At 40.0% G+C, this 23,519-nt stretch overlaps 2 protein-coding genes across 2 annotated transcripts in view; both read left to right on the forward strand.

Moving 5' to 3' along the window:
* The window catches only part of LOC133632872 (clathrin heavy chain 1-like), an 81,467-nt gene extending 78,936 nt beyond the window's left edge, over window positions 1-2,531 (forward strand). Inside the window, exon 33 of the mRNA XM_062025645.1 lies at window positions 1,287-2,531. Coding sequence (XP_061881629.1) covers window positions 1,287-1,411 — 125 coding nt within the window. The 3' untranslated portion in view covers window positions 1,412-2,531. The remainder of the gene's footprint in view (window positions 1-1,286) is intronic.
* A 3,073-nt stretch (window positions 2,532-5,604) lies between these two features.
* Window positions 5,605-23,519, forward strand: part of si:dkey-178e17.1 (tricarboxylate transport protein B, mitochondrial) — a 52,662-nt gene continuing 34,747 nt past the window's right edge. The window contains exon 1 of the mRNA XM_062024234.1: window positions 5,605-6,260. Coding sequence (XP_061880218.1) covers window positions 6,146-6,260 — 115 coding nt within the window. The 5' untranslated portion in view covers window positions 5,605-6,145. The remainder of the gene's footprint in view (window positions 6,261-23,519) is intronic.

A 23,519-nucleotide genomic window follows, 5' to 3' on the forward strand; every position in this document is an offset into this window, starting at 1 on the left:
TATGTCAGGTATGCGGCAAAAGCGTTGCTACAAAAATTAGCAGCACTACTAATTTGTAGCATCATTTGAAAAGTCACCCGCTAGAGAGTGAAGAGTGCTTGAAACTCCGCCTGCCGGTGCCACACCCAACAAAATGCCCAAGCAACCAGTACTGACAATTGAGCCCTTCCATTTCCAGATCAACAAAAAATAGTCAACTACAGAAGGAGATAACGTCCACAGTAACCTACCACATAACAAAGGACATACACTATTTGATTTCCTATTATGCAGCTAATTTTTATTTGACAGTTTTTGAAATATCTTGTGTGACATCATGCACAAAAGTGCACTTTTTTTGTTTTAAAATATTGTAGTGGCGTTCTGTACAAAAAATGCACTAATTTGGTGTTGTTTTGATATGTCATCTTAGTGACATCATGCACAAGTGCACTTACAGCTTGTTTTAAAATGTCTCTGACAATCTTGCACTTTATTTTGAAATTAAATGAATGTTTGTGCCACTGCTTAATAACTGTTTAATAAATACAGTTTTGGTAAATTTACTTAGTTGTGATTTCCCTCTCTGCATGAACGTTTAAAATTAGCATATATTATTGCAGTATGAACAAGAATGTTTTAATGTAGACACATATAATCATCATACTGAGGTGATTATATGCATCAAGTTTTAATTTAAGGCTGAGGCAAAATAGCGAGATATATATCGTGTATCGTGACATGGCCTAAAAATATGGAGATATTAATAAAAGGCCATATCGCCCAGCCCTTTTGCACCACGTTGCAAATAGTGTGTACTAAAATCATCCTTCCCATCCATTTTCTACCGCTTGTCCCTTTCGGGGTCGCTGGAGCCTATCTCAGCTGCATTCGGGCGGAAGGCGGGGTACACCCTGGACAAATCAAAGTTATACTAATTAAAATAAACAATGGAACATTTTAACTTGCAAAAACACCATTTTATCGTATTGTTTTTAACATTTGTTAACGCTTGTTCTGCTGACAGACTGTAACTAAAATATTTATACAAACTGTACTGCTTTGGATAAGTAAATTGGTCCAACATGGTTGCAAAATGTATCTACAAAGATAAAAAAAACATGTACCTAATTTAAGATATTTCATCTTGCTTTGATGTCAGTTTTTGCATTGCATACGCAGTAACTGTAGAAAATAGTTTCTCATACTACTAGCTTTTCTTTCGAAAATCTTCATTCCAGTGTTGTTAAGCTGTTGTTTCTTAAGGCATGACCTTGCTAAAGTGTGTTTGTACTGTTTGTGTTCAGGCCAGCAGCTGATGCTGACCAACTCTCCTGCTCCAGTGACCCCCCAAGCGCCGTACACAGGCTACAGTTACCAGGCCAACGCTGCGGGATACCCTGCTCAACCTGCCTATGGCTTCCCCATGTAGAAGGATTGGGGCCATCCACTTCCTCCTGTTGCACGTGCACACACACACACACACACACACACACACACACACACACACACACACACACACACACACACACACACACACACACACACATCTTTGAAGCTCAACCGAACTGAGCTGCTGTCTTGAACTGAAACCTCACCTGCAAACCAGGCACCACGCTTCTTCACTGAAACTGCAATAAGGCCCCCCCTTCTCCCTCCACGCCCTACGTGTATTTAAGCTCTCTTCAAGGTTGAGGAATGGTGTCAACGCTGCCCATCCCTTATTTGGGACATAATCGATTAATCGTGCACTGAACTGCAGAGCATAAAGTCTCCTCCGCCTTGTTGCTCTTATATGTTGACTTTCATCAACACAACTTCAGCCTTATATTTGCAGAACATAGCTCACGCTCGGCATACTGGAGAGACTATTACTGTGCAATAGCTTTGTTTTTCTTTTCACAAAGATTGTTTCTAAGCGAGCTCATGTTGTTTATGTTCTGTGCGTGTGTGTGTGTGTGCGCGCACGTGTGTGTGTTTGTTCAGCCTCTAACGCTGCGGAGCGCTACATCACACAACCACGAGACACTCAGTATTTCCACTCCTCCCTCCAGCTGAAAAGCCTTTTCCCGGGACACAGAGGTCAGAATCCTGATTCATTGCAAAGTTTCAAGAGGACTTTAAAAAAAACCCAAAAAAAACAGTTGAACCGGTTTAACATAAGCGCTATGTGTTGCAGTCTGTGCATGTGCTGCCAAACTAAAAATGCTGCAAGCAGGAGCACAATTTCAGTTTTACTCAAAAATATATCAAGTATTAATATGGCAACTTTGTCACCGGACTAACAAAACATTTGGGGATGACAGTTTGCTGGTGTCCCGGTGCCAGTCGAGTCATGATAACCATTGTATTTAAAGCAGTGAGTAATTTAAGATATATATTGAAATATCTAACTAATGAAAATAATTATTATGGAACAACATATGTGTTGTCAATAGTGTTGTTGTAGTCGGAAAGGCGTAAAGACATTTTTTTTTGTAAGAAAATGGGATAAAATGTGTCAAAAACAGCAGGTTAATAAATGCTTCTGAGGCAAGTGTTGCTTGTTTACTTACTTCCTGACTTATAAAAGCTCTCATTTTAGCTGTACAGTCAAGTTTGCACAGTTACAATATTGGTGGCCCTGATTCCTTGTCATCAGTGCATGTTATCAGGCCACAATATTAGGAACACACGCACAAGGCAAATACCATACAATTTGTAGACTGCATAAATGCTCACTTTTAATTAACATTATCAGAGAGGAATTCGTATAATGTGTTTAGGATCGTGGTCGTGGTTTGCAATGATATACAACAAGGGTATCAAAGGCGTTTTCATTGAGGGCCATGTCACAGTTATGACTGCCCTCAGAGGAGCCACTATAACTATGAGGATTCCCCTTATCAAATTGGTACAGAATTGCCTATGCATTTGAATTATACACTATATTGCCAAAAGTATTTGGCCATCCAGCCAAATGATGAGAATCAGGTGTCCTAATCACTTGGCCCGGTGTATAAAATCAAGCACTTAGGCATGGAGACTGTTTTCTACAAACATTTGTGAAAGAATGGGTCGCTTTCAGTGATTGCCAGCGTGGAACTGTCATAGGATGCCACCTGTGCAACAAATCCAGTCATGAAATTTCCTTGCTCCTAAATATTCCAAAGTCAACATTATTATAATAAAAGTGAAGAGTTTGGGAACAACAGCAACTCAGCCCCCAAGTGGTAGGCCAGGTAAACTGACAGAGAGGGGTCCGCGGATGCTGAAGCGTATAGTGCAAAGACTTTCTGCACAGTCAGTTGCTACAGATTTCCAAGCTTCATGGAATGGGTTTCCATGACCGAGCAGCTGCATCTAAGCCATACATCACCAAGTCCAATGCAAAGCGTGGGATGCAGTGGTGTAAAGCATGTTGCCACTGGACTCTAGAGCAGAGGTGACGCCTTCTCTGGACTGATGAATCACGCTTTTCCATCTGGCAATCTGATGGACCAGTCTGGGTTTGGAGGTTGCCAGGAGAATGCTAAATTTGCTGGAGGAGGAATTATGGTGTGGGGCTGGATTTTCAGGGGTTGGGCTTGGCTCCTTAGTTCCAGTGAAAGGAACTTTTAATGCTCCAGGATACCAAAACATTTTCGACAATTCCATGGGATGGCACTTCAAGTTCATATGTGAGTAAAGGCAGGTGGCCAAATACTTTTGGCAATATAGTGTATATAGATTTAACATACACAAAAAATCAGCAGATTTTGCGGTAAAAAACTGGCAGCTCAGTCGCCAGAATTTGACCATAAAATGTTTTTTGTACAGCATATTATTGTAAATGGAAAAACGGTACCAAGCATTTAAGTATTTACTTGTATTTTAACAAAAAAAAAGTTTGGATTGTATTATAATATAACATTTGTTACACTTTTAGATAATATTAAAGTATGGAGTATATCTAATTTTTCTGTCAAAATGGAGATAGAGAGATGAATTACTTTATTGATGCATATTATGTCCAGGCTTTTGCGGGCCACATAAAAATGATGTGGCGGGCCAGATCTGGCCTTGAGTTAGACACCTGTGATATTGAACAACAATGTATCATACTGAAAGCGGGTTCTAATATTTTGCTTACGTTTGCTCCTCTAGATTTGGGAAATATATTTATTTTACATCAGAATTTGTAAAATGGGATTTTCCAAATTGCTGCGATACCAAAACATTTTGGACAATTCTGGAACAGTTTGGAGCAGGCCCCTTCCTCTTCCAACATGACTGTGCACCAGTGCACAAAGCAAGGTCCATAAAGAGACGTGGATGAACTTGACTGGCCTGCACAGAGTCCTGACCTGAACCCGATAGAACACCTTTGGGATGAATTAGAACGGAGACTGAGAGCCAGGCCTTCTCGACCAACATCAGTGTGTGACCTCACCAATGCGCTTTTGGAAGAATGGTGGAAAATTCCTATAAACACACTCCGCAACCTTGTGGACAGCCTTTCCAGAAGAGTTGAAGCTGTAATAGCTGCAAAATTTGGACCCACATCATATTGAACCCTATATGGGTTAGGGCAGTGTTTTTCAACCTTTTTTGAGCCAAGGCACATTTTTTGAGTTGAAAAAATCCGGAGGCACACCACCAGCAGAAATCACTAAAAAACGAAACTCAGTTGACAGTAAAAAGTCGTTGTCGCAATTGTTGGATATGACTTTAAAGCATAACCAAGCATGCATCAATATAGCTCTTGTCTCAAAGTAGGTGTACTGTCACCACCTGTCACATCACACTCTGACTTATTTGGAGTTTTTTGCTGTTTTCCTGTGTGCAGTGTTTTAGTTCTTGTCTTGCGCTCCTATTTTGGTGGCTTTTTCTCTTTTTTTGGTATTTTCCTGTAGCAGTTTCATGTCTTCCTTTGAGCGATATTTCCCGCATCTGCTTTGTTTTAGCAATCAAGAATATTTCAGTTGTTTTTATCCTTCATTGTGGGGACATTGTCGATTGTGGACGCCGTCTTTGCTCCACAGTAAGTCTTTGCTGTCGTCCAGCATTCTGTTTTTATTTACGTTGTAGCCAGTTCAGTTTTAGTTTCGTTCTGCATAGCCTTCCCTAAGCTTCAATGCCTTTTCTTAGGGGCACTCACCTTTTGTTTATTTTTGGTTTAAGCATTAGACCCAATTTTACCCACACGCTGCCTCCCGCTGTTTCAGACATCTCCAAAGCAATTAGCTACCTGCTGCCACCTACTGATATGGAAGAGTATTACACGGTTACTCTGCCAAGCTCTAGACAACACCGACATTCAACAACAACACATCATTTGCAGACTATAATTACTGGTTTGCAAAAAATATTTTTAACCCAAATAAGTGAAATTAGATAATCTCCCACGGCACACCAGACTGTATCTCACGGCACACTAGTGTGCCGCGGCACAGTGGTTGAAAAACACTGGGTTAGGGAATGGGATGGCACTTCATATGTGAGTCAAGGAAGGTGGCCAAATACTTTTGGAAATATAGCGTATATGCTTTGGTGGAATTAAATAACGCTTCTCTCTTAAGAGTGTCGACCACGAGTGGGCATTATTCATTTAGTAAAATTAAAGTTTCCATTTTGGTGGTAGTTTCATGCGACCAACAGCAACAGGCGAGACTGTGTAGTGGCGGTGTCAGTGCGAGTGTAAATGGTGTGTAGGGCGTGGTCACACCGTGGAGATTACAAACATGTATTCATGCTTCCGTGCTAACATGTAAAACTCTCACCCCGGCGGGTTGTTTCCCCCCACTCGATGTAAGGAAAATCCCAACCGAGAAGCGACAAGGAAGTGTGGGCCCCGCCCTCCTTCTCCTCCGAGATAAACATTCCCTACACCCTTGCCTCCTTCTAAGGTGACACATACTTCCTTACTTCCGTACTTCTGGGCTTGCTTCCACTACGTCTCTTTGACGGCGGATTTTCTCGTCGCCATGGTGACACATGACAGTTATGGACTGTAGACTGGGAGGACCCCAGGTTCTTTGCGAGGTAGTCCACGCGTGTCTTACTGCCCGCTGTGGATGCACAGAGACGTCTCGCAGGTCCACGTAGGTCTACCTGACAGTCCGGGAGGGTGTGTAAGACGCCTGTTGCTAGTACAACGGTTGAAACGCCCCCATTTCTGCTCTTTGACTGTGTTTTTGTGGCACAAATGGAGAGAAAAGAAACATTTCGGAGCCCTTTCCCCACGCCGAGACGTCTGGCGGCGGCGGCGGCGCCCGCAGGGAAGTCCAAGTTGACCCACCCGGGGAAGGCGATTCTTGCAGGTACGTAAAGTGAAACGAAATGTACGACCGTTTGATAACTTTTCTTTCAATTACTTTGCGTGTTTGTGAGCGTGAAACTAATATGAAATATACTAATATGAAACTAATGACTGTTTGCGAGACTCTATCTCTAATACTCACTTGTGTGTGTTTCCAGCTATTAATACTGGATGAGTGTTGACTCATTGTCAAATATTAGTAAATCTATATTGCGTTACAATTGATACATTGACAACATTTAACTATATCTACGTTTACCTGCTTTTTTTTTTTTTTACCCCGTGTGAAGATGTACTGTAATAATTATGGTTGCTGAAATGAGGAATTAATTAAAGGTATTTACTATTAAGCATTAATACCAAAAAGTACTTTATATATATATATATATATATATATATATATATATATATATATATATATATATATATATATATATATATATATATATATATATATATATATATATATATATATATATATATATATATATATATATATATATTTCCGATCCAATACCGAGTCAAATTTAGGCTGGTATCGACGATACAGATCCGATACAGATACTTTAGGGCAGTGGTTCTCAACCTTTTTTCAGTGATGTACCCCCTGTGAACATTTTTTTAATTCAAGTACCCCCTAATCAGAGCAAAGCATTTTTGGTTGAAAAAAAAAGAGATAAAAACGTAAAATACAGCACTATGTCATCAGTTTCTGATTTATTAAATTGTGTGCAAAATATTGCTCATTTGTTGTGGTCTTTCTTGAACTATTTGGAAAAAAAATATGTTAAAATAACTAAAAACTTGTTGAAAAAGTGATTCAATTATAAATAAAGATTTCTACACATAGAAGTAATCATCAACTTAAAGTGCCCTATTTGGGGATTGTAATAGAGATCAATCTGGATTCATGAACTTAATTCTAAACATTTCTTCACAAAAAAAGAAATCTTTAACATCAATATTTATGGAACATGTCCACAACAAATCTAGCTGTCAACACTGAATATTGCATTGTTGAATTTCTTTTCACAGTTCTTTTTGACAGACATTTTTAAAAAATCGCACATACCCCTTGGCATACCTTCAAGTACCCCCAGGGGTACGCGTACCCCCATTTGAGAACCACTGCTTTAGGGAAATATACCAATGTGTCTGTTGAAATGTAAAAAGTAGTGTATTTCTTGGGTAATCAACTTCAAACGATTGAAGGCGAAACAAATGATGTTGTTATTTTGCACTGATTGCGTTATCTTAGTCAACTTTATATGTAATGTCTCCAAACAGCCTACAATAACAGGATACATAAACTTGCTGTTTTATAAAACCGAGTGAGTCATTTTAATTCCTAGTAATTTTCTTAAATAAACAATTGACAGACGGAATAACATAATGCACTCGTGCATTAATGTACCCACCAAACGTGTTGAATTTAGACAAGATCTGAATGATTTAGTTACTTTACACTGTGTTTCTGTTAATGATATACATTATCTCAAATAACGAAAGTATCGATATTTTGATTTGAGTAATCGATATTAGAACATGAAGATCTGGTATCGACAATACCGATATTTCAGTATCGATCCGCACATCACTAGTGTGCAATCAAGAATTGTTTGTCCTTGGTTGGCTGTGCACATGCGCCATTCTACTATAGTTGCGTTTTTGTATTTGAGCAAGGAATATAAAGATTTTGTATTAATCAGGCAGTACATTTTCTGCTGTAACTCTGACCTTTTGAATTTGTGCTAAAGATGGACGACCGTCCGTCTTTTCAGGTTTATTGTAATTACCTGCTACAGTGATGTAATTTAATTAAATACATCAGTCACAGTGCACTGTGATTCTTAATCCTGTTAGATTGAAGCATTGAAGAGGCAGTGCAGGCCCTTTAGTAAAAAAAAAAAAAGCAATACCTCCGAGTAAAAGTAGCTCAGAAAAGGAACCTGTTTTGTTAAATCCGAGTAGTGTGTGATGTATTTGGGATTTGCTTTGTGTGAGAGATGGTTTGTACTTTCACTCCTTTTTATTGTGTTTAAAATCCAAGTGTTTACTTTTGTATGTGTTGTATCTGCACTGTTCATAACCTGTTGTTGTTGTTGTTGCTGTTGTCATTCCTGTGACCTCCTGCTGCTATTTTTTGATGAGCACTTCCAGATGATTGGAGTGGCTCCTTCATGGGGGAGTTCTAATGTGGTAGCAACAGACTGTCGTTTGGCATACTGACGATACAGTGTTTAAATGCTTGACTGTTGATTCAAAAAAATATATAGGAACTATTTACAATACAACAACCGTTTCTATCAAACTTTGTGTGCATTTAATATTCTGGTTAACTGATCTCAATACAGTTGCAGTGCAATTGTATGACCTACAATCCCAATAATAAACATTATGTTAACAATTAAAAATTCTCGGCGGTTTTACAATAGTATGTTGGAAATGTTTTGCTTAGTTGGGAATTTTAAATGATTTGAAAACCATTTTAGTATGCATTACTAGGAACACACAATTGTGTGTCTTTAGCTTTAATGCTATTGAGTTGTGTTTGTCAATGCCTGTCTCTGACATATCGTGTGGCTCCTGGAAGTGATATTGGGCAAAGGGATGTCCTTATACAACTTTTTTATTTCTGATACAATACCGACATTGGAGCCTTTAGTATCGGCCTACACCAATATCGATTCGATATCAGCGTGAATTACTCATACGTTTATTAATTTGTAGTGTGGAATGAGAGAAAAGGCTTGTTTTAGTCAAATGACTTGGACCGAGGACAATGGTAGTTATATTACTGTCGGGAATAAACACTTTGTTGAAGTGGAGTGGTAATCGTTTTTGGGACACAAAGTGACCCCAATAATTCATTAAAGGTGTCATATTATAATTAGTTTTCTACATTTATAACACTTACTTGTGGTCTACATAACATGTAATAGTGGTTCTTTGGTCAACATTTTACATAGATTGTGTTTTACAGACCCTTTTCTAGCCATTTTCCTACCATCTGGATGCAATATTCTGTGGGCGGTCTTAAATACATGACTTCACTTCAACTTCATCTTCTCCCTGTCAGCCATGTTTTCGATTTAGCGCTTCCACAGCAAGTCTACTGGCAGATACAGTATATGTTCAAAGTAGGGATGTCACAGTATGAACATTTCTTATCACGGTTATTGTGACCAAAATTATCATGGTTATTATCGCGGCATTTTAAATATGCTCAACATTTTCAAAAAATATTTAAACTGAAATCTTTATTAAACATTTATTTAAAAAAACCACAACACATTCAAAATGATTTCTTTTGTAGGCGAAACATTACTGTAGATACAACCACTATTTCATGGACCTCAAGTAGAAACTGAATGTGCATATGAAAGCAACAAAATAACAAAGTAATATGGCAGAAAAACATAATAAAATAACTAACTAAAATAAATGTGAAAATTGCGCAAGATAGCACTTTATGGACATAAGAGATTAAAAAATAAAAAAAACAATGTAAGAATTTTGAAAGATGGTACCTGATGGTCATAAGTCGTAACTGCACTTTTTGTCCATATAGATAAAAATTGTGTTCATGTATGAGATCTAGGGCTGCCAATTATGACCAAAGTAATAATTAAGATTTATCAAAATTGAAATCATGATTACTATTTTTTAGGTAAAGCAGTGTTGGGGTGTAAACGTAGTACTGGCGAAGTTGGTAGAGTGGCTGTGCCAGCAATCGGAGTGTTGCTGGTTACTGGGGTTCAATTCCCACCTTCTACCTTCCTAGTCACGTCCATTGTGTCCTTGGGCAAGACACTTCACCCTTTGCCTCTGATGGCTGCTGGTTAGCGCCTTGCATGGCAGCTCCCGCCATCAGTGTGTGAATGTGTGTGTGAATGGGTAAATGTGGAAATACTGTCAAAGCGCTTTGAGTACCTTGAAGGTAGAAAAGCGCTATACAAGTACAACCCATTTATCATTATTTATTTACTTTCATGTAATTTGTAATGTCTTATAAAAAGGCTATAGATAAACGTTATTCATATATCGAAAGACAAGTATTTGTTTTTTTGTTCATTAATAATATCAACATGTCAGCTTTTTTTACATGATACCTTTATCTCTATTTTTACATTTTGATAGACTCTATCAAAATGTAACAATAGAGATTACTTTGACCATGCCTCCATGGTTTGATTTCAAATTTTCAGGACTTATGCAGATCCCAAATACACAAAACAGGTACAAATAGGTCAGAAAAGTCGGTTTTCCATAATAGGACCATTAAAGTTAAGCGAATGATGAACTAAGTTGGGTGATGCGGGCACGTTAGTTACTGGATCTTTTCTAATACTGTACGCTTCAGCCTTGGAGACTTTGTTTGTGTAAGTAATATGCAACTATAATTGTTTTATAGTTGTTTATATTGACAAATGTTGTGTTTTAGATTGCAGTGTTGTTCAATTAAAGGCCTACTGAAAGCCACTACTACCGACCACGCAGTCTGATAGTTTATATATCAATGATGAAATCTTAACATTGCAACACATGCCAATACGGCCGGGTTAACTTATAAAGTGACATTTAAAACTTCCCGGGAAATATCAAGCTGAAACATCGCGGTATGATGACGTATGCGCGTGACGAAGTCCGAGTAACGGAAGTTATGGTACCCCGTAGAATCCTATACAAAAAGCTCTGTTTTCATTTCATAATTCCACAGTATTCTGGACATCTTTTGCAATTTTTTTAATGAACAATGACGGCTGCAAAGAAGACAGTTGTAGGTGGGATCAGTGTATTAGCAGCGGACTACAGCAACACAACCAGGAGGACTTTGTTGGAGCGCTAGCCGCGCTAGCCGCCGACCTCACCTTGACTTCCTACGTCTCCGGGCCGCCAAACGCATCGGGTGAAGTCCTTCGTCCTTCTGCCGATCGCTGGAACGCAGGTGAGCACGGGTGTTGATGAGCAAATGAGGGCTGGCTGGCGTAGGTGGAGAGCTAATGTTTTTAGCATAGCTCTGTGCAGTCCGGTTGCTAAGTTAGCTTCAATGGCGTCGTTGGCACATCATTGTTAACCTTCGCCAGCCTGGAAAGCATTAACCGTGTATTTACATGTCCACGGTTTAATAGTATTGTTGATTTTCTATCTATCCTTCCAGTCAGGGGTTTATTTCTTTTGTTTCTATATGCAGTTAAAGCAAGATGCTGTCACGTTAGCTCGTAGCTAAAGCATTTCGCCGATGTATTGTCGTGGAGATAAAAGGCACTGAATGTCCATTTCGCGTTCTCGACTCTCATTTTCAAGAGGATATAGTATCCGAGGTGGTTTAAAATACAAATCTGTGATCTACAATAGAAAAAGGAGAGTGTGGAATCCAATGAGCCAGCTTGTACCTAAGTTACGGTCAGAGCGAAAAAAGATACGTTCATCGCTGCCTCTCAAGTCATTCACTGTAACGTTCCTCATCTACGAATCTTTCATCCTCGCTCAAATTAATGGGGTAATCATCACTTTCTCGGTCCGAATCTCTCTCGCTCCATTGTAAACAACGGGGAATTGTGAGGAATCCTAGCTCCTGTGACGTCACGCTACTTCCGGTACAGACAAGGCTTTTTTTATCAGCGAGCAAAAGTTGCGAACTTTATCGTCGATTTTCTCTACTAAATCCTTTCAGCAAAAATATGGCAATATCGCGAAATGATCAAGTATGACACATAGAATGGATCTGCTATTCCCGTTTAAATAAAAAAAAATCATTTCAGTAGGCCTTTAAGGACATTTACTACATATGTCTATCTTGTGTGCTTAGCTGCTATGTAGCTACGAGCCCTCTGTAGCCTATAGCCCACCATGTTTACCATTCATTAATACCAGAAGAGACCAACATTGCCTGCTTATTTTAGGACATTTAGATGTTTACTGACTGTCAACCTGTTGCATGACTACTTGTATCGAAGCTTATATTGGAGATGCACTCAACGTCACTATCTACTTTTACATATACGCTGTAACTCTGCACGTCTAATAGGATGGACAATAAGGCCTAAAATCTATTTTTTAATATATGTTGCAGCCTCCTGCCATAAGAATACATATCATGGTATATTATTTGGTATATAAATGATAATAGACCCATTTCAAACTAGGTTATAGTGGTACCTAATTAGGCAGCTGACGTAGGCAATAACCTTGCTTTGTCGCTTGTTTCGATCTGCCCACCTTTGTTTAACACTGCTTCAATCAAGAACTCAACTTGCTGTTAGCTAACACTCCTATGATGTGTAGTGTAGCTTGTATAAGTATTCTTCATTTTTCAGCTATGATAATTGTAAGAAGTGTAGTCTATTTGCCACCATGGAGGCGAGGATTATTGACTTAGAAGCAGCTTTGCAATGTGGGGGAACAGCCGCTATCAAAAATGCTACCTTGCAATGAGGACACAGTTGTTCGTTTGTTATTGTCGGATTTGCGGAACACAGCTAGTATGTGTCATCAACATGCGCTATCACGATATAACAACGGCATTAAAAGCTCTATTGTTGACAAAACGTTAGCAAAGCTACAATATATGAGCTACAATGCTAACATTACAATCAATCAAAATACAATCACATTGATAGCTAATTCTTAGCTAGCAGAGCGCCAAGTTTATTTAAAAAATGTTATAACGTTGTCCTCTGAAGTTAAGACGTGAAGAAATGTCCTTATTTTGAAACATTAATTTTCACGTCAAAATATCACTTGTTTTTTTTCAAAAATGAAATATACATAAAAATATGATCTAAACTAAATTTGTTGAACGCTCGCGTTAGCCGCAGGTATTCGCTGTTTCTCTTGCCTGAATGCCGCACTGAGTTGCAGGACGGGGAGATGATCAGGAGCACCGAAACAAGCTCGCGACTTAACTAACCAGCGAGCTAGCTTACTTACTAGCATTGTACCATATGTCCCAGCCAGAAATCTGCGTTCTAAGAACTCTGAATTATTAGTGATTCCCAGAGCCCAAAACAAGTCTGCGGGCTATAGAGAGTTTTCTATTCGGGCTCAAGTACTCTGGAATGCCCTACCAGTAACAATTAGAGATGCTATCTTAGTAGAAGCATTTATGCCCATCTTAAAACTAATTTCTATACTCTAGCCTTTAAATAGACCCCTTTCCAGACCAATTGATCTGCCGTCTCTCTTTTCTGCTCTGCCCCCCTCTCATCTCGCAAGACGCGAGATGAGAGACTGCTGCGCCATATTTTTCACAGAAACGTGGTTGAAACCAACCGTTCCGGACGAGGCAGTTCGCATCGAGGGGCTAACTATGTTTCGGTCGGACAGGAGCAGCACTCTCACCGTTAAATCCCGAGGCGGTGGTGTTTGTATATACATCAACAACAACTGGTGCAATAATGGGAAGATAGTCTAATGTCACTGCTCTCCCGATGTAGAAATATTAACTATAAAATGCAGGCCATTTTATTTACCCTGGGAATTCAGTGCTATGATCTTCACAGCAGTGTACATTCCTCCCAGTGCTAACACCAAAGAAGCTTTGAATGCTTTGTACTGCTCCATCAATGAACTGCAATCTACACATCCAGAGGGAGTTTTCATCGTGGCAGGGGATTTTAATCAAGCTAACGTGAAAACTGTGTTCCCTCATTTCCATCAATATGTGAATTTTGCAACCAGGGGTGGAAGCAAATTGGACTTAGTGTTCAGCAATATTAAACATACGTATAAAGCTGCACCACGCCCCCACCTCGGCTCCTCAGACCATCTATCTGTGATGCTAATTCCTGCATACAAGCCCCTGCTGATCAGGAAGCCAGCTACAGTGAAGCAGGTGAGGACCTGGCCAGAGGGAGCAATGGAAGCATTACAAGACTGCTTCGAAACCACAGACTGGGACATGTTCAAGGCAGCCGCCACCGATAATCATCACACATGTGTGGAAGAGTATGCAGAGTCTGTGTCCGCATACATTCAGAAGTGCATGGAGGATGTCAGTGTGATCAAGAACATCCCCACACGGGCCAACGAGAAACCCTGGATGAACAGTGAGGAACGTGCAATGCTGAAGGCTCGGAACAAGGCTTTTAAGTCTGGCGACATGGTAGCATTAAAAACAGCCAGAGCTAACCTGAACCGTGCCATTAAGGTTGCAAAGCGTGCTCACAGTCAGAAAGTGCAGGACTTCTTCGACAACCCCACAAACACTAGACAAATGTGGCAGGGCATACAGGTCATCACGGACTATAAAGCTGCCCCCCGTCCCTGTGACAACAGTATCAGCTTCCTAGATGACCTTAACAACTACTTTGCGAGGTTTGAGGCACTTAACACCACTGCGGCGAGAAAATCCATCCCTCGTCCTGATGAGCAGCCGCTCAACCTGGACATAGCGGATGTCCGGAAAACCCTGAGGAGAGTGAACCCCCGGAAAGCACCGGGACCTGATGACATTCCAGGCAAGGTGCTTAAGGGATGTGCAGACCAGCTGGCTGGGGTTCTCACAGACATCTTCAACATCTCGCTGACCCAGGCTGTGGTACCATCATGTTTTAAGACGGCCACAATCATTCCAGTGCCAAAAAAACCCACAATCTCCTCCCTCAATGATTATCGCCCCGTTGCACTCACCCCCATCATAATGAAGTGCTTTGAGAGGCTGGTAAAGGAATATATTGTCTCAAGACTTCCCCCCACATTCGACCCATACCAGTTTGCTTATCGCCCTAACGGCTCCACAGAGGACGCCATCTCCTCTGCACTCCACCTGAGCTTAGAACATCTGGAAGGAAAGGACACGCAAGTGCGCATTGTTGTTTCTGGACTTCAGCTCAGCATTCAACACCATCATCCCGCAGCACTTGGTGAGCAAACTGGCCCCCCTTGGATTCAGTACCCCCCTATGCAACTGGCTGCTTGACTTCCTCACAGACAGACCCCAGTCTGTGAGAGTGGGCAACAACACCTCCAGTGCCATCTCCCTGAGCACCGGCTCCCCCCAGGGCTGCGTCCTGAGTCCGCTGCTGTTCACGTTGATGACCCATGACTGCTGCGCCAGGTCCACTACTAACCACATTGTGATATATGCGGACGACACGACAGTAGTGGGCCTTATCCGTGACAACAACGACATGGACTACAGGGAAGAGGTGAAACATCTGGTTGACTGGTGCATTAGAACACTGGAGTGATAGTTGCTGGAAATGGGCCTCTATACACCTATGTAGATATTGCACCAAAAACCAGACATTTGCAGCTAGAATAGTCATTTACCACATTAGCAATGTATAGAGTGTATTTCTTTAAAGTTAAGACTAGTTTAAAGTTATTTTCATTGAAAAGTACAGTGCTTTTCCTTCAAAAATAAGGACATTTCAATGTGACCCCAAACTTTTGAACGGTAGTGTATGTGGGACATTACATGGGACATGTAAGTGTCAAAAAGACAACCAAAAAAGGTTGGTAGATGAGAATAAATCAAAAGGTAAAACATAGTGTGGAAATGCACCCAATTGCAGGAAATGTAGTCTTGATTGTTAAACATTTCCTTTGGGATTTGCATGGCTGCACTTTGTGCTGAATACTGATAGAAATGTTCCCCTTTTTCCTCAATTTTCCGCTTTTTTTCTCAAAGGGTGCTCAGATCCCTGGAAGTAGGAGTGTATGGGGAACAGCCAATTGAGGTAGATCAGTGTTTTTCAACCTATTTTGAGCCAAGGCACATTTTTTTGCGTTGAAAAAATCTGGAGGCACACCACCAGCAGAAATCATTAAAAAACGAAACTCAGTTGACAGTAAAGAGTCGTTGCTGGATATGACTTTAAACCATAACCAACCATGCATCAATATAGCTCTTGTGTCAAAGTCGATGTACTGTCACAACCTGTCACATCACGCAGTGACTTATTTTGAGTTTTTTGCTGTTTTCCTGTGTGTAGTGTTTTAGTTCTTGTCTTGCGCTCCTATTTTGGTGGCTTTTTCTCTTTTTTTGGTATTTTCCTGTGGCAGTTTCATGTCTTCTGTGTGAGCGATATTTCCCGCATCTACTTTGTTTTAGCAACCAAGAATATTTCAGTTGTTTTTATCCTTCTTTGTGGGGACATTGTTGATTGTCATGTCATGTTCAGATGTACATTGTGGACGCCGTCTTTGCTCCACAGTAAGTCTCTGCCGTTGTCCAGCATTCTGTTTTTGTTTACTTTGTAGCCAGTTCAGTTTTAGTTTCGTTCTGCATAGCCTTCCCTGAGCTTCAATGCCTTTTCTTAGGGGCACTCACCTTTAGTTTATTTTTGGTTTAAGCATTAGACACCTTTTTACCTGCCCGCTGCCTCTCACTGTTTCCGACATCTACAAAGCAATTAGCTACCTGCTCCCACCTACTGATATGGAAGAGTATTACACAGTTACTCTGCCGAGCTCTAGACAGCACCGGCACATTAAACAACAACACATAATGGGCAGACTATAATTACTGGTTTGCAAAAACATTTTTTTAACCCAAATAGGTGAAATTAGATCATCTCCCACGGTACACCAGACTGAATCTCACGGCACACTAGTGCGGCGGAACAGTGGTTGAAAAACACTGAGGTAGATAATGGGTAATGGATCTTGTTTGGCTCGCATTATTGGGCTCTGGGCACATATATTAATTCAATAATATCATAATAATCCAGTTCATACCTCCCAAAATTGAACGATGTGCAAGTGTACCTAATCTCTGGTTAGGTAAAAACTATCCAAACCTGCACATAGTTTTTCTATGGAATGTGCCCCTATTGTTAATACCATTTTCTCAGCTGGCCGTGTTGGGAATCTGTCCCCTTGCCCTTACACCGTCATCCCTCGCAGCCTGATTGACTGGCTTGGGGCAACCATGTCGCAAAGCCCGTTTCCAGCCTGTCCGTCCAGTTTTGCAATGACAGCAGCATTGCGTTGGGGCTGTTGCAAGTCCTGCGGGCTTTATTGTCAAAGATATTGAGGGGGGAAAAACACAATTTAAGGAAAGAAGAATGACTGTGCATCACTTTTTGCAGCATAATGCTTGGCGTTGTATCTATCAGAAGGGGGGAGGATCTTCTCCGGTGCATGCCTCAGGGCTCCAAGTAGACAAAGCAAAGAAATAGAAGGTCAAAGCTTAATGCACTACAGCCCACATAGACAGTTTCCAATGCTCCCTCCACTCCCTTTGGCTCGTCTAGCTTCTTTCACACTGCTGATGGCTGAAGTTGGGACACGGAACGAGGGCAAGTTTTAGGCCTGAGGGAGGGAGAGAAATGGACTTCACATTTGTCGTTTCATTTAGGGCCTTTTTCTGTTTTTTGTTTTTGTTTTGTTTTATAATAGATTTGGATGTCAACATGGACAAGCTTTGTTAAAATGACACATTTTTGTCATTATTTTTCTTTTGCCACCCTAGGGCAAAGCAGTGAGCCTTTTTGAGTGGTTGTCTCTTCTCTGTCTCAGAGGGCTTGTCAAAGTGTGTGCTTATTCCCCAAGTTCCTGTCATCAACTAGCGCACACACCTCTAGCTCAAACATCTAACAGCTTGTCACGGTAGTAAAATGACACACTTAAAGGCCTACTGAAATGAATTTTTTTTATTTAAACGGGGATAGCAGATCCATTCTATGTGTCATACTTGATCATTTCGCGATATTGCCATATTTTTGCTGAAAGGATTTAGTAGAGAACATCGACGATAAAGTTCGCAACTTTTGGTCGCTGATAAAAAAAGCCTTGCCTGTACCGGAAGTAGCGTGGCGTCTCAGGTTGAAGGGCTCCTCACATTTCCCCATTGTTTACACCAGCAGCGAGAGCGATTCGGACCGAGAAAGCGACGATTACCCCATTAATTTGAGCGAGGATGAAAGATTTGTGGATGAGGAACGTGAGAGTGAAGGACTAGAGTGCAGTGCAGGACGTATCTTTTTTCGCTCTGACCGTAACTTAGGTAAAGGGCTCATTGGATTCCACACTTTCTCCTTTTTCTATTGTGGATCACGGATTTGTATTTTAAACCACCTCGGATACTATATCCTCTTGAAAATGAGAGTCGAGAACGCGAAATGGACATTCACAGTGACTTTTATCTCCACGACAATACATCAGTGAAGCACTTTAGCTACGGAGCTAACGTGATAGCATCATGCTTAAATGCAGATAGAAACAAAAGAAATAAGCCCCTGACTGGAAGGATAGACAGAAGATCAACAATACTACTATCAGGAGACACCGAACCAAACACTGGACCTGTAACTACACGGTTAATGCTGTGCTGCCTATCGAAGCCTAGCAATGCTGTTGCTAACGACGCCATTGAAGCTAACTTAGCTACGGGACTTCGTCAGAGCTATGATAAAAACATTAGCGCTCCACCTACGCCAGCCCTCATCTGCTCATCAACACCCATGCTCACCTGCATTCCAGCGATCGACGACGCGACGAAGGACTTCACCCGATCATCGATGCGGTCGGCAGCTAGCGTCGGATAGCGCGCCTGCTATCCAAGTCAAAGTCCTCCTGGTTGTGTTGCTGCAGCCAGCCGCTAATACACCGATCCCACCTACAGCTTTCTTCTTTGCAGTCTCCATTGTTCATTAAACAAATTGCAAAAGATTCACCAACACAGATGTCCAGAATACTGTGGAATTTTGCGATGAAAACAGAGCTGTTTGTATTGTGATACAATGTGTCCGAATACTTCCGTTTCAACCATTAACGTCACGCGCAAACGTCATCATACATAAACGTTTTCAACTGGAAGTTCCCCGGGAAATTTAAAATTGCACTTTATAAGTTAACCCAGCCTTATTGGCATGTGTTGCAATGTTAAGATTTCTTCATTGATATATAAACTATTAGACTGCGTGGTCGGTAGTAGTGGGTTTCAGTAGGCCTTTAAAGGGGAACTGCACTTTTTGGGGAATTTTGCCTATCGTTCACAATCATTATAGACATGACGACGGATGTTTGTTTTTTAATGCATCCTAACTCGTAAATAAAAGCCATCTTGCTGACGTGGGTTGCAACTGAATCGTTTTTTTTTATCAACCAAAATGATATTCTTAGTTTGAACAACATTTAATTTCAATAATTTTGTACAAATTTTGCAGCAAAAATAGATAACTCCAAACACTTTTTCTTTGCAATAACAGACTAATTGTATATGGTGCCAGCCTGGCCCTAAAATGAGATCAGTTTTTTTCAGAGAAATGCTTATTCTATAACGGTAATAAATTCATTTTATTCAAACAAACACCTTTTTTTGGGTGAACCCTGGACTGGGGGAGTTACTTTGACCGCAGCATCAAGACATCACTACATTGACAGCTGCATCACAATACAGCAGAGTAAAAGGTCGTCATTCGAGAGAGTAGTGGCTACACATGTACCCGGTACATAATTTTTCCCACCACACTGTGTCGAACTTTCTTACTTTTATGGACCGCTCAGACTCATCAGGTCAGTGTCTCTTTTTGCGCCCAGTAGGCAAGGTCACCACACACTCTCTGATTTCATCAAAGTTACTCATTATTATTACTTAATTTTGTTCCAATCACATCCAAACATACACAAAGCGAACAAACATCAGCGCTGATGTTGGATGATGTCATCAAACTTCGATGCACTTATTGGTGTTGATGGATTTGTCTGTTTGTGCCGCAGCAGCTGGATGCTTGTCGGTTTCTGAATTAAACAGAATATTCAACAGTGAAATGGGAAAGCCAAGTTGTTTTTGCGGAAAATGTTATCCCACCTCCTGGTAGACAACGTTAAAATTATTTTGTGGTACTCACAGCTGAAAATCGCTGGAATGGTGTTTATCGGTTTTTGAACCTGAACTCTTTAATTACATATTGTTTCATCTTGTTATTTTGGTTTGTGTAATTAATTGTAAGTTGTTTTCTTATTAGTTTTTTTCCCCCCAAATTGTAAATTGTTTTGTTTTTGTTTTTTCGGTTTGTGAAATTGTAAGGGCCTGATCTACTAAAGGTTTGAGTGTCTTAAAATACATGCAAACTTCATAAGTACGCCAAGTTGATCTCTTGCACAAACAAATGATGTCTCTTGAAACAAAATAAGGAGAGCAATCCATTTAGCGTGTTTGTCTTCATGTATACGCAGACTATATGTTGATTATTAGAACGCCCACAATACAGGGAGAAAGGAGATGCAAATGTAATCATTGAGCGCTCGTGCAAACTGGCGATTGGGCTGCAAAGATGACAATTAATTGATCTGTGTGTGTAAAATAAAAATAGAAGACATATCGTCTATTCAGCAATTACATTTTATAATTTTAGAGCTGCTGGATGATTTTAGGGGCTGATTGAAAATAATTAAATTAATGTTTTTATTGACGTTAGTTTTATCATACAGCAGATATATTATTTTGATAAATCTCAAAACTTATTGCAATATGCATGATCTAGCGTCTGGATCATTCAACCAATGCAACACTGCAGGATCTCCCACAGCACACTTTGAGTATGCTAAAAGTAGGTTCCTTTCAATATAAAAGGTGGTGCATATTATATTTGTATGCTTCACGTCAACACCATGACAAAACGTACAGGTTGGACCATATCATGCCAGAAATGTGGAGGGAAATTAGTATTTACATTCATGCAAAAACTTAATTTAATCTAAATTTCAGGTGTTTTCAATTGTACACACAGGGCCTCATTTACTAAAGGTTTGCTTGTACTTAAACACGTGCAAAACTGATAGCACACGCAAAGCTGATCTACTAAACTGTGGATGCATCTGTTAAAGAGGAACTGCACTTTTTTCAAAATTTTCCTATGGTACACAATCATTATGAGTGACAAGAACACACGTCTTTTTTTTAATTAGGATTTTAAAGATGATAAAATACGATTTGAAGACGCGAATAATGGGAGTCAGTCACTGTTCAGTCACCTTCAAAGACCTCTAAAACAACTTCAAAACCCTCCATCAACGTTTTGTATACACACTGCAAGTCTATATATAACATAGTAACAAACTTGTTCATGACAATATGTAATACACTACCGTTCAAAAGTTTGGAGTCACATTGAAATGTCCTTATTTTTTAAGGAAAAGTACTGTACTTTTCAATGAAGATAACTTTAAACTAGTCTTAACTTTAAAGAAATACACTCTATACATTGCTAATGTGGTAAATGACTATTCTAGCTGCAAATGTCTGGTTTTTGGTGCAATATCTACATGGGTGTATAGAGGCCCATTTCCAGCAACTATCACTCCAGTGTTCTAATGGTACAATGTGTTTGCTCATTGGCTCAGAAGGCTAATTGATGATTAGAAAACCCTTGTGCAATCATGTTCACACATCTGAAAACAGTTTAGCTCGTTACAGAATCTACAAAACTGACCTTCCTTTGAGCAGATTGAGTTTCTGGAGCATCACATTTGTGGGGTCAATTAAACGCTCAAAATGGCCCGAAAAAGAGAACTTTCATCTGAAACTCGACAGTCTATTCTTGTTCTTAGAAATGAAGGCTATTCCACAAAATTGTTTGGGTGACCCCAAACTTTTGAACGGTAGTGTATGTTCAATATTTACTGTATTTTGATCATTTTAATCAATGCCGGGACTAGGGATGATGTTTGATAAGAAATTATAGAGTTTGAGCCTATTATCGAATCCTCTTATCGAACTGATTCCTTATCGATTCTCTTATCGAGTCCAGATAGGTTGTTGTATATGGAAAAAAAACACACAATATTTGGTTTAACAAATCACTTCCCATTCTCTACTGCTCGCTACTATAGTATTACCATATCTGAGTTATTGTGCAGAAATGTGGGGAAATAACTACAAATGTGCGCTACATTCGTTAACCGTGTTACAAAAAAGATCAATTAGACTGATACATAGTGTTGGATATAGAGAACATAAACACTTTATTTATTGAGTCAAAAATATTAAAGTTCGATGATTTGGTAAAATTGCAAACAGCTAACATGATGTTGAATTAAATGATGGAATGGATGAAGTAAAGAAGTTAAACATTGTACTAATATGATCCAGTTTAAGAGGTTGTTCAAATGAATAGTGCTTACAAAGTACAAAGAAGAAGAATTATGAGAAATACTTTTAACCTTATTGAAAATAAGATATTCTTCATCTCAGTATATTAATAATGACTGAATTAATTAATTACATATTACAAAACTGTTGTATATACTAATTCACAGATATTTTATTATAAAAAGGTCAGTAAATGATGTATATATTTGTAAACGCTATGAAGTGGGAAAGGGGTAGGATTAAATAAGCTTTACTTCTTCCTACTCCTGTAAAGTGAAATGATATGAAACTGTGATGTATTATGATGTGGTCGGATCATGTTTTGTTTAGTTATGTTCTGTTAATTTTGGACTTCCTTAGTTGTTTTGTGCACTTCGGGGGTTTGTTTTAGTCACCATAGTTACTTATGATTTTCACCTGCCTTGTACGCGCACCTGTTGCTCATCAGAGACTCTATTTAATCCTGCCTTTTCCGGTCACTCGTCGTGGCTTCATTGTTTGCATTTGCAACAGTTACGTTGACATTCTGGTTTTCGAGCTCATAATTCCTGTGCTAAAGTTACCTTAGCTTCTAGTGTTCCTGTGCTAAGTAAGTTTTTGCTTTAGCTTCTCGTGCGAACGGCACGCTTTCCTTTTGTTTCGTTCCTGTCTGTTGTATTGTGTATGATTTATGAGAAATAAATCATCTCCTACCTGCACGCTTTCGTCCGGAGCCGTCAGTTTTGCGTCCCGGGAACGAACCGCAGCACGCTGCACTCCACCGTGACAAATGACTGAGCTACGTGACGTCATTTCTTGTGATGTCTCACGGGGCATTCCTTGTCAGGACGGGATTCGTTCCAAGTGATTCGAATAAAGAACCAACTCTTTTTCTTTACTATAGTGGTCTCGATAACGGGTACCGGTTCTCAAAAAGGGATTCGAGTCCGAGGACTCGGTTCTTTTCTTATCGAACAACCAGGAAAACAGGTTTCGAGCATCATCCCTAGCCGGAACTGACTTCTTCCGTGCATTGATTTCCGTTTCCATAGCAGCACACATCCGAATTCCAGCAACAAAGGTGTGTTCCTACTTCTGGATACAAAACACTTGTGTGTTCTAATCATGGCAGACTTGGTAACAAACAATGAAGACGACTATTTTTGGACAAATGAGGATTCACAAACTTATCTTTTGAAGCTGAATGAAGGGAGGATGAACTGCTGCTTAAGAAGT

The sequence above is a fragment of the Entelurus aequoreus genome, linkage group LG17 (genome assembly GCF_033978785.1).
Source record: "Entelurus aequoreus isolate RoL-2023_Sb linkage group LG17, RoL_Eaeq_v1.1, whole genome shotgun sequence".
NCBI classification, from domain to species: Eukaryota; Metazoa; Chordata; class Actinopteri; order Syngnathiformes; family Syngnathidae; genus Entelurus; species Entelurus aequoreus.